At 41.3% G+C, this 15,029-nt stretch overlaps 1 protein-coding gene across 1 annotated transcript in view; it reads left to right on the plus strand.

Annotated features, from left to right (window-relative positions):
* LOC118401051 (bcl-2-like protein 13) overlaps positions 1–15,029 on the plus strand; it is a 38,316-nt gene that overhangs the window by 9,100 nt on the left and 14,187 nt on the right. The window contains exons 3-6 of the mRNA XM_035798233.2: positions 8,636–8,743; positions 8,899–9,055; positions 12,856–12,928; positions 13,644–13,772. Coding sequence (XP_035654126.1) covers positions 8,636–8,743; positions 8,899–9,055; positions 12,856–12,928; positions 13,644–13,772 — 467 coding nt within the window. The remainder of the gene's footprint in view (positions 1–8,635; positions 8,744–8,898; positions 9,056–12,855; positions 12,929–13,643; positions 13,773–15,029) is intronic.

Here is a 15,029-nt window from a genome sequence, read left to right on the forward strand (position 1 = left end):
CTGCCTGCCTCCAGCAACATGCAATGGATGTTGTGAATAATTCACCAGTGTGTGTGTGAATGAGTGGTGTGCATCTGGGCCTGTAATCCCGTAATGAGAGCAGAGCGTGTATTGCTAGAGATGGTGAGGGAGGAGAGAGCAGCTTGAAAAGGGTGTGTGTACATTCGCTACATGTTTTGATATGTACATCTCGGTGCTGTTTGTCCGCTATAGCCTATAGCTTGTATGATAATTGGTGTATATTTAATATCCACACCTGAGGGGCATACACTTAACGGAGAGGGAGTGCGTTGCTGCTACTTGTGTCACTGTCAAAAAGTGATGAGCATTGAACAATGGTTTAACTTTGCTCTCTAGATTGGTGTCCATAGTCTCCATACAGTACGGTTTTTATTTTTTTGGTACCTTTTAACCTAACCTCCCTGTAAACCATAGGCCTACAGTATGTGTACGTTTGTGGCCTGCAGTTATTACACCATACAGTCAGTAAGAGGTTTTGCACATTACTAATGTTTGCACTGTGTATCTGGCTGACTGAACCACATCACAACTTGTTACAGGAATTATATTCCTCTGTTTTAATACCCAATTAAAATTAAACACCCTGTCAATTCCTAAGAATTTGTAAGACTCTTATTTGTATAAAATGGACAGAGACCAGTCTCAAATATCAACCAGCTGAGTTTATTCTCGAGAGTACTGGACATGATAGTTTACCACAAGTTATAAACTGAAGATGACGTCATTAGTGTTCGTAATACCCAGTCTCATCTCCGCTCCAGTACAATGGCTGTATGGTTCTCAAGACTTAGATACTTTATGACCAGAGCCAAGGTCTGCCTGTGATAAGCATTCTAGCCAGTCTAGCTGTAAGTTCATTCATTTCTACCAAGGAACAGACAGTCATTGTTCTAATTCTTGATTATATTTACACATTATATTCAGTACTAGGGTTTAAAGAAAATTCATACATCTATACAGTAACATAATAGTTTTCTGATTTAAAATGTATACATAATTAGTCATTATTGATTTAAAAAATCCCTTAACACAACTAAATAATGGCTAAGAAGAATATTTGATTTTGAATAGATTACTTCAGGAGCATTAAGCCCTACATTAGTGGCTTGCTAAAGTATTCACCCCACTTGGCATTTTTACTATTTTGTTGCCTTACAACCTGGAATTAAAATAGATTTTTGGTGGATTTTGATTTACACAACATGCCTACCACTTTGAAGATGCAAAATATTTTTTATTGTGAAACAAACTAGAAATAAGACAAACAAAACTTAAGTGTGCTTAACTATTCACCCCCAAGTCAATACTTTCTAGAGCCACCTTTTTGCAGCAATTACAGCTTCAAGTCTCTTGGGGTAGGTCTCTATAAGCTTGGCACATGTAGCCACTAGGATTTTTGCCCATTCTTCACTTTGTTGCCTCTCTGATTAATGCCCTCCTTGCCTGGTCTGTGAGTTTTGGTGGGTGGCCCTCTCTTGGCAGGTTTGTTGTGGTGCTGTGTTCTTTCCATTGTTTTAAGTAATGGATTTAATGGTGCTCTGTGGGATGTTCAAAGCTCCATTGTCTTCTTGGTGGTGCCCCTTGCTTACTGATGTCGCAGGCTCTGGGGCCTTGCAGAATGTGTGTGTACAGTTAGTTGGAAGTTTACATACACCTTAGCCAACAACTCCTAACATTTAATCCTAGTAAAAATTCCCTGTCTTAGGTCAGTTAGGATCACCACTTTATTTGAAGAATGTGAAATGTCAGAATAATAGTAGGGTGATTTATTTCAGCTTATTTCTTTCATCACTTTCCCAGTGGGTCAGAAGTTTACATACACTCAATTAGTATTTGGTAGCATTGCCTTTTCAATTGTTTAACTTGGGTCAACTGTTTTGGGTAGCTTGTCACAATAAGTTGGGTGAATTTTGGCCCATTCCTCCTGATAGAGCTGGTGTAACTGAGTCAGGTTTGTAGGCCTCCTTGCTCACACACACTTTTTCATTTCTTCCCACAAATGTTCTAGCGGATTGAGGTCAGGGCTTTGTGATGGCCACTCCAATACCTTGACGTTGTGGTTCTTAAGGCATTTAGCCACAACTTTGGAAGTATACTTTGTGTCATTGACCATTTGGAAGACCCATTTGCGACCAAGTTTTAACTGACTGATGATGTGAGATGTTGCTTCAATATATACACAATTTTCCAACCTCATGATGCCATCTATTCTGTAAGTGCACCAGTCCCTCCTGCAGCAAAGCACCCCACAACATGATGCTGCCACCCCTGTGCTTCACGGTTGGGATGGTGTTCTTTGGCTTGCAAGCCTCTCCCCTTTTCCTCCGAACATAATGGTCATTATGGCCAAACAATTCTATTTTTGTTTCATCAGACCAGAGGACATTTCACCAAAAAGTACAATTTTTGTCCCCATGTGCAGGTGCAAACTATAGTCAGGCTTTTTTATGGTGGTTTTGGAGCAGTGGCTTCTTCCTTGCTGTGTGGCCTTTCAGGTTATGTCAACATAGTAAAACGAGTCATGTAGATATAGATACTTGTGTACGTGTTTCCTGCAGCATCTTCACAAGGTCCTTTGCTGTTGTTTTGCTGGGATTGTTTTGCACTTTTTGCACCAAAGTACGTTCATCTCTAGGAGACAGAATGAATCTCCTTCCTGAGCCGTTTGACGGCTGCGTAGGCCCATGGTGTTTATACTAGAGGTCGACCAATTAATCGGAAGGGCCGATTTGAAGTTTTCATAATCGGAAATCTGTATTTTTGGACGCTGATTTGGCAGATTTTAAAATTGTATTTATTCTTTATTTAATCTTTATTTAACTAGGCAAGTCAGTTAAGAACACATTCTTATTTTCAATGAAGGCCTAGGAACGGTGGGTTAACTACCTCGTTCAGGGGCAGACCGACAGATATTCACCTTGTCAGCTCGGGGGGGTCCAATCTTGCAACCTTACAGTTAACTAGTCCAACGCTATAACCACCTGCCACTTTTTGCACTCCACATGGAGACTGCCTGTTACACGAATGCAGTAAGCCAAGGTAAGTTGCTAGCTAGCATTAAACTTATCTTACAAAAAACAATCAATCATAATCACTAGTTAACTACACATGGTTGATATTACTAGTTTATCTAGCGTGTCCTGCGTTGCATATAATCTGACTGAGCATACAAGTATCTGACTGAGCAGTGGTAGGCAGCAGCAGGCTCGTAAGCATTCATTCAAACATCACATTTGTGCGTTTTGCCAGCAGCTCTTTGAAATGCATTGAGCAGTTTATGACTTCAAGCCTATCAACTCCCGAGATTAGGCTGGTGTAACCGATGTGAAATGGCTGGCTAGTTAGCGGGGTGCGCGCTAATAGCGTTTCAATCGTTGACGTCACTCGCTCTGAGACTTGGAGTTGTTCCCCTTGCTCTGCAAGGGCCACAGCTTTTGTGGAGTGATGGGTAACGATGCTTCGAGGGTGGCTGTTGTGGATGTGTTCCTGGTTCGAGCCCAGGTAGGGGCGAGGAGAGGGACGGAAGCTATACTGTTACACTGGCAATACTAAAGTGCCTATAAGAACATCCAATAGTCAAAGGTATATGAAATACAAATGGTATAGAGAGAAATAGTCCTATAATAACTACAACCTAAAACTTTTTACCTGGGAATATTAAGGAACCACCAGCTTTTATATGTTCTCATGTTCTGAGCAAGGAACTTAAACGTTAGCTTTTTTACATGGCACATATTGCACTTTTACTTTCTTCTCCAACTTTTTTTTTTTTTGCATTATTTAAACCAAATTGAATGTTTCATTATTTATTCAAGGCCAAATTGATTTTATTGATGTATTATATTAAGTTAAAATAAGTGTTCATTCAGTATTGTAATTGTCATTATTACAAATCAATTTGAAAAAATAGGCTGATTTATCGGTATTGGATTTCTTTTGGTCCTCCAATAATCGGTATCGGCGTTGAAAAATCATAATCGATCGACCTCTAGTTTATACTTGCGTACTATTATTTGTACAGATAAATGTGGTACCTTCAGGTGTATGGAAATTGCTCCCAAGGATGAACCAGACTTGTGGAGGTCTACAATTTATTTCTGAGGTCTTGGCTGATTTCTTTTGATTTTTCCATGATGTCAAGCAAAGAGGTGCTGGGTTTGAAGGTAGGCCTTGAAATAGATCCACCGGTACACAGCTCTAGCAGGGCAGAAATTTGACGAACTGACTTTTTGGAAAGGTGGCATCCTATGACTTTGCCATGTTGAAAGTCAGCGCTCTTCAGGACGGACCATTCTACTGCCAATGTTTGTCTATGGAGATTGCATGCTCAATTTTTATCCACCTGTCAGCAACGGGTGTTGCTGAAATGGCTGAATCCACTCATTTGAAGGCATGTCCACATACTTTTGTGTGTGTGTATATATAAATGTAGTTGTGTGTATGTGATATATAGTAACCTTATGTGTAAAATAGTAAATAATGGCTACTTCTCAAAGTATTTAACTGTCGGAGTAGAACAAAGTTGTACACTATCGGCATAACTATTTATTATGACCATCAATGTTGGCTATTAAAATCAGATCCAACTATAATATCAAGGGGCTAAAAATCAGGGCTTAAAATCAAAGGGGTTCATGGTTTTTATAAAATCCACAATTTGGATACCTCCACAGCCTCAGAGGATCTAGATAATTTTTCTAACCTTTTTGTATTACAACCAAATTATGATAAGTGTATATTATGTATTTGACCACAAAAAAATTCAACTTTTACATTACCGGGTAGTTTACCAATAAAATGGTCTGACGTTTTTCATATTCCGTTACAATACATGTTATTAGAAGGTTCGTAAAAATATCTCGCGACCATGGAAAGGACAACACCTGCCTATTTGTGGGAAAAACACCCTGAATTAACTCTTTAGTCGTATCTCAGTTTACTTATTTGCTTGTGGCCCTGCCTACACCTAACTAGATGTTTAAAAAAGAAAAAATAATGTAATTATTAAAAAAATTAAGTATTATATGAACAAAGAAATATATTTTATTTGGAAGGCAAGCCAAACAAAATGAAACGGGCCTATTTATGAATTCGGAGGGAAGAAATTATTAAAGCATTAGACCTCTCTCACTAATGGCTTCAGTCATACAAAGGCTATACTTAAGTCCGAACTGGTTCACTAGCAGATTAGTAAGAATGGCTCAATCCGTGTTCACAAATGGCATTTTCCCCTTTATTCAGATTACAACCTCTCTGTTTCTGTTATTTGAAAATGAAATCCTCTCCACTATTGCTATCGTTTAAAACAAGCCATAGAAAGTTGTTTGCAATTTCAGTTTAGTCCATCAGAAAAGACAGAATACATATTTTGGTTTAAAAAGGGTTGCCCATTTTGGGGAATATTCAGAGGTGGAAATTAACGGGAATATATGGGAATTAACGGAAATATATGCAAATGATTCAAATCTAATTTACATGTTTTTTGCTTTGGATATTTACCATATCATATGGAGAGAAACAAACCTTTTTTACCTTATCATAAGTAGACATAATTGCAAATGATTAAATCCTTCCAATAGAAGAAACCATTGTTATGAATTGAACTTCAATTAAATGAGTTGACTCTTCTCATGGGATGATTTCACTGAAAAACAAAACAAAGGGAATATAGAATGATCCCCAATGATCCACCGCATCTCCCAAAAAACGTTTTCAACATGCAGCTACAAAATTATAGTCTAGAATCTCAAGCTTTGATTGTCTTCCTCTCAGGCTTCCATGTCTTCTCCCTGGACCCCCTCAATGTCCCCCTCTTGAACATCAGACTCTGAGGCCTCATCTTCACTGTCACTTTCCAACCTTGAGGATGGCTCGTTGTCAAGCTCAAAAAGCCTCAAATTGGTGGCCATCTGGGCAAACATTTCAACCCTTGTATTGGTCAGCCTGTTGTGTGCTTTGGTGTGTGTGTTCCTAAACAAGGACCAATTGTGCTCTGAGGCGACTGATGTTGGCAGGATTTGGAGGATGGAGGCAACCGGGGAAAGAGCCTCAGATCCACGAAATCCCTTCCACCAGGTGGCTGATGAGATTTGTTGGCACGACTGCTATATTACATCTCCATTCCAAAGCCCTTGCTTGGAAGTGTACTTTGCCAGACTGCCAAGAACCTTGCCCTCATCCAGGCCACAGTAGTGATGACACCATAGGCCTTGTTGATCTCTGCACCAGACAGGATGCTCTTGCCAGCATACTTGGTGTCCAACATTTACGCTGTTGTTCTATAAATGGAAGAAGTTTGAATTGGGTATAGTTTTCCCACAGAAAAAGGTTCACTTATAAGGAAATACTTTTGTATATTTAATGCATTTTGAGCAACATTCCCCAAATTCCCAGGCTTAACTTTCCATGGACAATTTTCTGAAAAATCCCGGAGATTTACTGGAAGGTTATAAATGTTTTGTAAATTACAATAATCATAACTCAACCAGTCCTATTTATGTCACACATGCAGCAAACAAAAATATATGGAAATGTCTGCTCTGCCCAAAATGACAAGCAACTAATTGAAGCATTTCCGCAAAAATCTAAGGGGCAAGTGGAAGAAGTTAATAAACGTGCCTGTCGGCCCTGTATAAAAGGCCAAAACTGGTTAAAGAGAATCTGTGATGAATGAAACTGGTATACTTTCTTTCATTTAAGGACCAAAACATTGACAACTGTGCCATGGAGGATTCATACACACATGCATACTTGCATACCTACAGTGCTTTCGGAAAGTATTCAGACCTCTTCACTTTTTCCACATTTAGTTACGTTACAGCCTTATTCTAGAATGGATAAAAAATTCTCAACTACACACACTACCCCATAATGACAAAGTGAAAACAGGTTTCTAGACATTTTTGCAAATGTAATAACTAACCTTATACTATTTACAATACTAACTAACCTTAATACTATTTACAGAAGTATTCAGACCCTTTGCTGCGAGACCCGAAATTGAGCTCGGGTACATCCTTTTTCCGTTCATCAACTAACTTGATTGGAGTCCACCTGTGGTAAATTAAATTGATTGGACTTGATTTGGAAAGGCACACACCTGTCTATGTAGGGTCTCACAGTTGACAGTGCGTGTCGGAGCAAAAACCAAACCGTGAGGTCGACGGAATTCTCTGTAGAGCTCTGAGGCAGGATTGTATCAAGGCAGGTCTGGGGAGGGTTCCATAACATTTCTGCACCTTTGAAGGTCCCCAAGAACACACTGGCCTCCATCATTCTTAAATAGAAGAGGTTTGGAACCACCAGGACTCTTCCTAGAGCTGGCCGCCCGGCAAAACTGAGCAATCGTGTGAGGTGACCAAGAACCTGATGGTCTCTCTGACAGAACTCCAGAATTCCTCTGTGAAGATGGGTGAACCTTCCAAAAGGACAGCCATCTCTGCAGCATTCCACCGATCAGGCCTTTATGGTAGAGTGGCCAGACGGAAACCACTCCTCAGTAAAAGGCACATGACAGCCCGCTTGGAGTTTTCCAAAGGCACCTAAAGGACTCTCAGACCATGAGAAAGATTCTCTGGTCTGATGAAACCAAGATTGAAGTCTTTGGCCTGACTTCCAAGCGTCATATCTGGAGAGAACCTGCTCAGGACCTCAGAGATCGAACATCTCTGGAGAGACCTGACAATAGCTGTGCAGTAACACTCCCCATCCAACCTGACTGAGCTTGAGAGGATCTGTAGAGCATGGGAGAAACTTCCCAAATACAGGTGTGCCAAGCTTGTAGCGTCATAGCCAAGAAGACTCTATGCTATAATCGCTGCGAAAGGTGCTTCAACAAAGGACTGACATGGGCGTACTTTATTATTATTATTATTTATTTTTTTATGCACCTGTAGCAATGTGTATGGCTGAATCCACTGATTTGAAGGGGTGTAAACACTTTTGTGGGTCTCTGTGTTTCAAATTTACTGGAGTACAAGTTTCACCGTATGGAGTTAATACAGGTAATGAGTGGATAACAGTTTTTCTTTAAGAAGCCATCCTAACAGGTCTGTGAGAGCTGGAATTCTTACTGGTTGGTAGGTGATCAAATGCTTGCATCATGCAATAAAATGCAAATGAATTACTTAAAAATAATACAATGTGATTTTATGGATTTTTGTTTTAGATTCTGTCTCTCACAGTTGAAGTGTACCTATGATAAAGTTACAGACCTCTACATGCTTTGTAAGTAGGAAAACCTGCAAAATCGGCAGTGTATCAAATACTTGTTCTCCCCACTGTACCTGAGACATGAAACAAATTGGAGGGAAGGCGTCCATGTTGTCACCAATTTACTAATGCGCAATTTGGATAATGGAAACCTCCAAACATTTAATTTTATTCGACACTAGATTTTGGCTTAAGTGTTTTACATTTTTTAGTTCTGACGTCCAGCTGTTTTTCTCAACACAAGACAGTTCAATGGAAACGTACTGTAGCAGGCAATTGTCTTGTCTGTTTTCTATGACAACTTTCTAAATGTCGACAACAACAAATAATCACTGGAAAAGTGGAAACATAGATGATGTCATTGATTGTAAATATGTATCTGAGTATCTGTGTTCCCTTCCAGGAGATGACCAGTATGCTGTGGACAGAGCGATGGAGAGAGAGCGGAACAGAGTGATGAAAGGACAGATAGAGGAAGAGCTAAGGCAACTGGAAGATGAGATCTCAGCCTGTAAGAGGATGTGCACACACACACCCACAGATATTGTATGCCCTCACAACACCGACGTCTGAGCATGCTAATAGTTAGATCTTTCGACTCTCATCACACTGCTCTTGTACAACTGGGACTGTTAAAGACATGAATGGGTGTGTGTGTGTTTGCAGACTTCTCCAGTACAGGCTTCGACTGCCACATGTCTCCGGTGTTCAGCCCTGCCAACCCAGAGAGCTCCATCGAGGACTGCCTTGCTGCTCTGGGCGACCGGGTGGCCAGAGACCTGGACACACACCTGACCTCCACTGTACACACACTCCTCAGTGCGTGAGTGTCTGTTCTGCAGTATACACCAATGACGATCTATGAATGGACAAAGCCATCGATCACGTGACACCATTCATTTCAATGTGAAGACTTGAGAGAGCATTTGAAGCCAAGGAGGTTGGTTAAGATGGCGTCTCATATAGGCAATTTATGTAGACATAACACGTGCAGTTTGAGCTACTCCAGGAAGTGACTTTGCAGGCTAGCTCAGTGTTACCCCTTTCATTGAGTATCAGGGTACTTTTATTTATTTTACCTTTATTTAACTAGGCAAGTCAGTTAAGAACAAACATATTTACAATGAAGGCCTACCAGAAGACCCCCTGCGTTGACGGGAGCATTGTCAAGCTGGAGGGTCATGTCAGGATGAGCCTACTCTTCCCTGTAATGCACAGCGTTGAGATTGCCTGCAATGACACACCGCCCCAGACCATGACGGACCCTCCACCTCCAAATCAATCCCGCTCCAGAGTACAGGCCTCGCTGTAACGCTCATTCCTTTGACGATAAACGCAAATCCGACCATCACCCCCGGGTGGCTGAGACACAACTGTGACTCGTCAGTGGAGAGCACTTTTTGCCAGTCCAGTCTGGTCCAGCGTCGGTGGGTTTGTGCCCATAGGCAACGTTGTTGCCAGTGATGCCTTACAACAGGCCTACAAGCCCTCAGTCTAGCCTCTCTCAGCCTATTGCGGACAGTCTGAGCACTGATGGAGGGATTGTGCGTTCCAGGTGTAACTTGGGCAGTTGTTGTTGCTATCCGCAGGTGTGATGTTCGGATGTGCAGGTGTTACACATTGTCTGCCACTGCAAGGACGATCAGCTGTCCATCCTGTAGCGCTTTCTTAAACATCTCACCGTACGGACATTGCCATTTATTGCCCTGGCCACATCTGCATGCCTCTTTGCAGCATGCCTAAGGCACGTTCATGCAGATGAGCAGGGACCCTGGGCATCTTCCTTTTGGTGTTTTTCAGAGTCCGTAGAAAGGCCTCTTTGGTGGCCTAAGTTTTCACAACTGTGACCTTAATTGCCTACTGTCTGTAAGCTGTTAGTGTCTTAACGACCGGTTTGGAAGTTATTTGGATTTTTACGAATTATCTTTGAAAGACAGGGTCCTGAAAAGGGGACATTGTTTTTGTTATATATACAGTTGAAGTTGGAAGTTGACATACACTTAGGTTGGCGTCATTAAACCTTGTTTTTCAACCACTCCACAAATGTCTTGTTAACAAACTATAGATTTGGCAAGTCGGTTAGGACATCTACTTTGTGCATGACACAGGTATTTTTTCCAACAATTGTTTACAGACAGATAATTTCACTTATTCACTATCACAATTCCAGTGGGTCAGAAGTTTACATACACTAAGTTGACTGTGCCTTTAAACAGCTTGGAAGATTCCAGGAAATGCCATGGCTTTAGAAGCTTCTGATAGACTTATTGACATAATTTGAGTCAATTGGAGGTGTTTTTCAAGGCCGACCTTCAAACTCAGTGACTTTTTGCTTGACATCATGGGAAAATCAAAAGATATCAGCCAGGAGCAATTTCCAAACGTCTGAAGGTACTACGCTCATCTGTACAAACAATAGTACGCAAGTATAAACACCATGGGACCACGCAGCCGTCTTACCACTCAGGAAGGAGATGCATTTTGTGTCCTAGAGATGAACGTACTTTGGTGCAGAAAGTGCAAATCAATTCCAGAACGACAGCAAAGGACCTTGTGAAGATGCTGGAGGAAACCGGTACTAAAGTATCTATATCCACAGTAAAAAGGGGCCTATATCGACATAACCTGAAAGGCCGCTCAGCAAGGAAGAAGCCACTGCTCCAAAACAGCCATTAAAAAACCCAGACTACGGTTTGCAACTGCACATGGGGACAAAGATTGTATTTTTTGGAGAAATGTTCTCTGGTCTGAAACAAAAATAGAACTTTGGCCATAATGACCATCGTTACATTTGGAGGAAAAAGGGGGAAGCTTGCAAACCGCAGAACACCATCCCAACTGTGAAGCACGGGGGTGGCAGGCAACATCATGTTGTGGGGGTGCTTTGCTGCAGGAGGGACTGATAATTGTGTATATATTGAAGCAACATCTCAAGACATCAGTCAGGAAGTTAAAGCTTGGTCGCAAATGGGTCTTCCAAATGGACAATGACCCCAAGCATACTTCCAAAGTTGTGGCAAAATGGCTTAAGAACAACAAGGTCAAGGTATTGGAGTGGCTATGACAAAGCCCCAACCTCAATACTTTTGTGGGCAGAGATGAAAAAGCGTGTGCGAGCAAGGATGCCTATAAACCTGACTCAGTTACACCAGCTGTCAGGAGGAATGGGCCAAAATTCACCCAACTTATTGTGGGAAGCTTGTGGAAGGCTACCCGAAACGTTTGACCCAAGACCCAATTGAGTGTATGTAAACTTCTGACCCACTGGGAATGTGATGAAGGGATAGGTGAAATAAATCACTAATATTATTCTGACTTTTCACATTCTTAAAATAAAGTGGTGATCCTAACTGACCTAAGAAAGGGGATTTTTACTAGGATTAAATGTCAGGAATTGTGAAAAACTGAGTTTAAATGTATTTGGATAAGGTGTATGTAAACTTCCGAATTCAACTGTATAAAGACTTGGCGCTAGCTGTTGTATTATTAAATGATCATTAACTTATTCTGTGTAACCTATCATAACTTACATCTGGTGTAAGAGAAGCAATTATTGGTACCATGTTTATTTATTTTTTTATCCATGAAGATTGCCATCCCCCTGTTCACTATAATGGGGATCCTGTTTTCTGAAAACAATGCCTGCAGTACTGCAGTCGGCCTTGAACTTAGTGGCTTCAATGAGAGGGGGCAGTTGTTCTCCCCTGGTGTACATCTAGCCAAACATTCTCATTGTGTGTGCATGCAGCATGAGTAGCCCTTTGTAGTGTTCACTGTTCACCCTTTTTAAAAGAGAACAGGTTTAGTAAACTCTTTGTATTGTGGTGTTCCCTTTTCGTTGTTGAAACCTATTAGTTTGGTAGATGACCATTTTTTGGTTGGGAAAGGGCATGCGTTTCAGTGCCTTCAAGAGTCCTTGAATACAGACAGCACAGCAGTGCCTGGGTAGCCTCATCAGCATAAATATGCATGCGTCTCTGGCTCACCTGTACAGTAGGCCTACAGTCAGGGCGGAGTTGATGGTGCCTTTCATACTGTCTTAGGGAAAGTGTTCCTGTCTAGCAAGTTCAGAACAGCACATGGACATTTTGTATGAGGTTGTATTATATGACTACTTCAGTCTATTTTTTATTTATTTTTAACTGCGCTTTTAATGATATGGATTTATTTATAAAAAATACATTCTCACCTTTTAACTAGGCAAGTCAGTTAAGAACAAATTCTTATTTACAATGATGTGCGGCGAACAATTAGCTCAGCGTTATCCGGGTTTGGCTGGGGTAGACTCCCAATCACAGCCGGAAGTGAGAGCCTGGATTCGAACCAGGGACTCTAGTGACACCTCTTGCGCTGAGATGCAGTGCCTTGTGCCACTCTGAGGCCTTCTTCTAAGAAACTCTCCATATAGGTTTAATAAATGACAAACTAGCATATAGGCTTCCGTTTAATTTTCTCAAGTTACAGAAATGTAGGAACATTACTCAAATATCACATAGGCTAGGAATGCATGTGTCTCTAATGTAGCTTAACCATATTTATAAACCAGCTTTCTGTGACGCATGCATTTCTCAAATTACTTACAAGGTCATTGGTGAATGATCACTGTGTGTGTTCATTTGGCAGCCCTTTGGACTACGAGCGTTTCAGAAAAGCAGCACAAGACGTCTCCTGCCACACGCAGAGCGGCTGGACCAAGGTGAGGGATCTCTACTTTGCACCTGCTGTTACTGCCTGACAACCTATTAGGCCTAGTTCAGAAACAACCTAGAAGCTTTTTCCCTAGCTCTTAGGATCTGCAAACACCACGGCCCTAAGGAATCTGATTAGGGCTGCGATGATCATGGAATTTTGGAATGACTGGTATTTGTCAGCCAATTGACTGAGGTCACCGTTTTTGTAATTTAAATATTAAAAAAGCCACAGGCAACCGAAGACTGGTTTGCTACAACCCCTCGCTGAAACAAGCAACAAAGTTTCATCACGTACGAGTCCATGTTACCACAAACCGACTCAAATGTATGTCCTGCCTTCAGTCAGCTGTTTAGTCCACATCACAACATTCTAAAACTAGCTACTTTTGTCTGGTCTCTCCTTATCTGCTGTTAGATGTAAGCCAAACTACTTCGCTGCTTTTGGGTCAAGTTTGTCGACTTGAATATGAAGTTGAGTAATAACATGGATTTTTTTTTTTTCTGTTCTGATTTTTTTTTTTTTCACTAATGTCTTCATTCATAATTAGCGGTTACATGATTATACAATTACTGTGCCATCCCTGAATCTGATGTGTGGTGGAAGCTCCCTTTAGCCTTGTTGAAAGTCCTGGTGGAACCACCATTTTGCTTTTACCCATCCTGGTTCCTTTTGGGTAGTGTCTTGAACTGGGCCTAATACTCTGCCCTCACTTTCCCCAGGTGCTGGTGCCTTTAGTGCTGCTGCAGGCCCTACAGGGAGAAGGACAGATCCTGGCCACCCTCCTTCCTCTGGGGGTCAATTTCCTGGAGGAGGCTGAGGCAGACTACATCATCCGGCAGGGAGGATGGGTGAGTGGACACTGGACAAGGGGAGGGATGGGACAGAGGACAAGCCAAGAATGAACCACTTATTAATATCTTATGCAAAGTTCAAGCAGATAAATGTTTCAGCCTTGACCTGTTGGCTGCGGTTTCTTTTCACAACACACTATAGCCAGAGGAGGGTGCCAGAGATCCACTGTACATGGTTGGCTGTAAGGGCATTTAGTCATTGTTGAGAGACTGGCTATAGAGAAAGAACGAGAGGGAGATAACTCTTTAGTTTACCTTTCACTCACTTAGCTAATGCAGCTAATTTAGCCTACTCATCAACTTGACTCCGAAGTGTCATGTTATTTATGTTAGCTAGCAGGCTAAAGCTATCCAACACGGCAACTCTTCCAAATCAAGGTAAGCTTTTGGGTTTTATTAATTTATTGCCACCGGGGCCTGCTGGTGTAACTATTAAAGTGCTTACTGTGTGATTGTGGGTTTACTAATGCGTTAGTTCTAGTTTGTTGACTTAAGTTAATATGGTGACAACGTAGGCTGTTTCGTGTTTATGGTATGACAGTTTGGCTTGGAGAAGTTTTTGCACCTGGTCACAGACCGCTGTTGTGATGTGCACTGAAGTCCACAGGCAAAGGGAAAAGGTGAGAGGAGGAGAGTGCATAGAAGGAATTATACAATGAGCAAAGTGATGACAGTTCACTTTCATAGCAGCGTCATCAGGGGTGTATTCATTCTGCTGATTCTGTTGCAAAACTTTTCTTAAACGGAAGCACACGGAACTGAACTGGGAGGGACCTAAGTGAATTTGTCCAAAATAAACTCTTGTTTTAGTTACAGAATGGAACATTTTGCAACTGGTTTGGACTAATGATTACACTCCAGATCAGCTAGATGCAGGCAAGAGTGTGCAAGTCAGTATTGAATTTGTCACACTCTGTCACCTTGATTATTCCAATTTGTCTCAATCTGTGCACCTATGTTATAAACGTTCATTTGTAGGGTAGTTTGTAGCAACCTCATGATTGGTATAGGGCAAATGTGAGTATCATGTTGAAGCCTAAACCAATCCATGTTACATTGAACTGGGTGGATGGAATATAAATGAGTCATCCAATGTGCTCTAATGAAAATAATGCCATGCTCATAAAGACAAATTGTCCTTCCTAATCTTAAACGACACCTACCACCACTGGACATGTAGAAGAAGTGGTTCTGCTATCAATACAGATACAGTGTAGCCTATTCATTACAGTAACAAGCCCTAGGGAAAAGAAA

This window comes from Oncorhynchus keta, chromosome 22 (genome assembly GCF_023373465.1).
Source record: "Oncorhynchus keta strain PuntledgeMale-10-30-2019 chromosome 22, Oket_V2, whole genome shotgun sequence".
Lineage (NCBI taxonomy): Eukaryota > Metazoa > Chordata > Actinopteri > Salmoniformes > Salmonidae > Oncorhynchus > Oncorhynchus keta.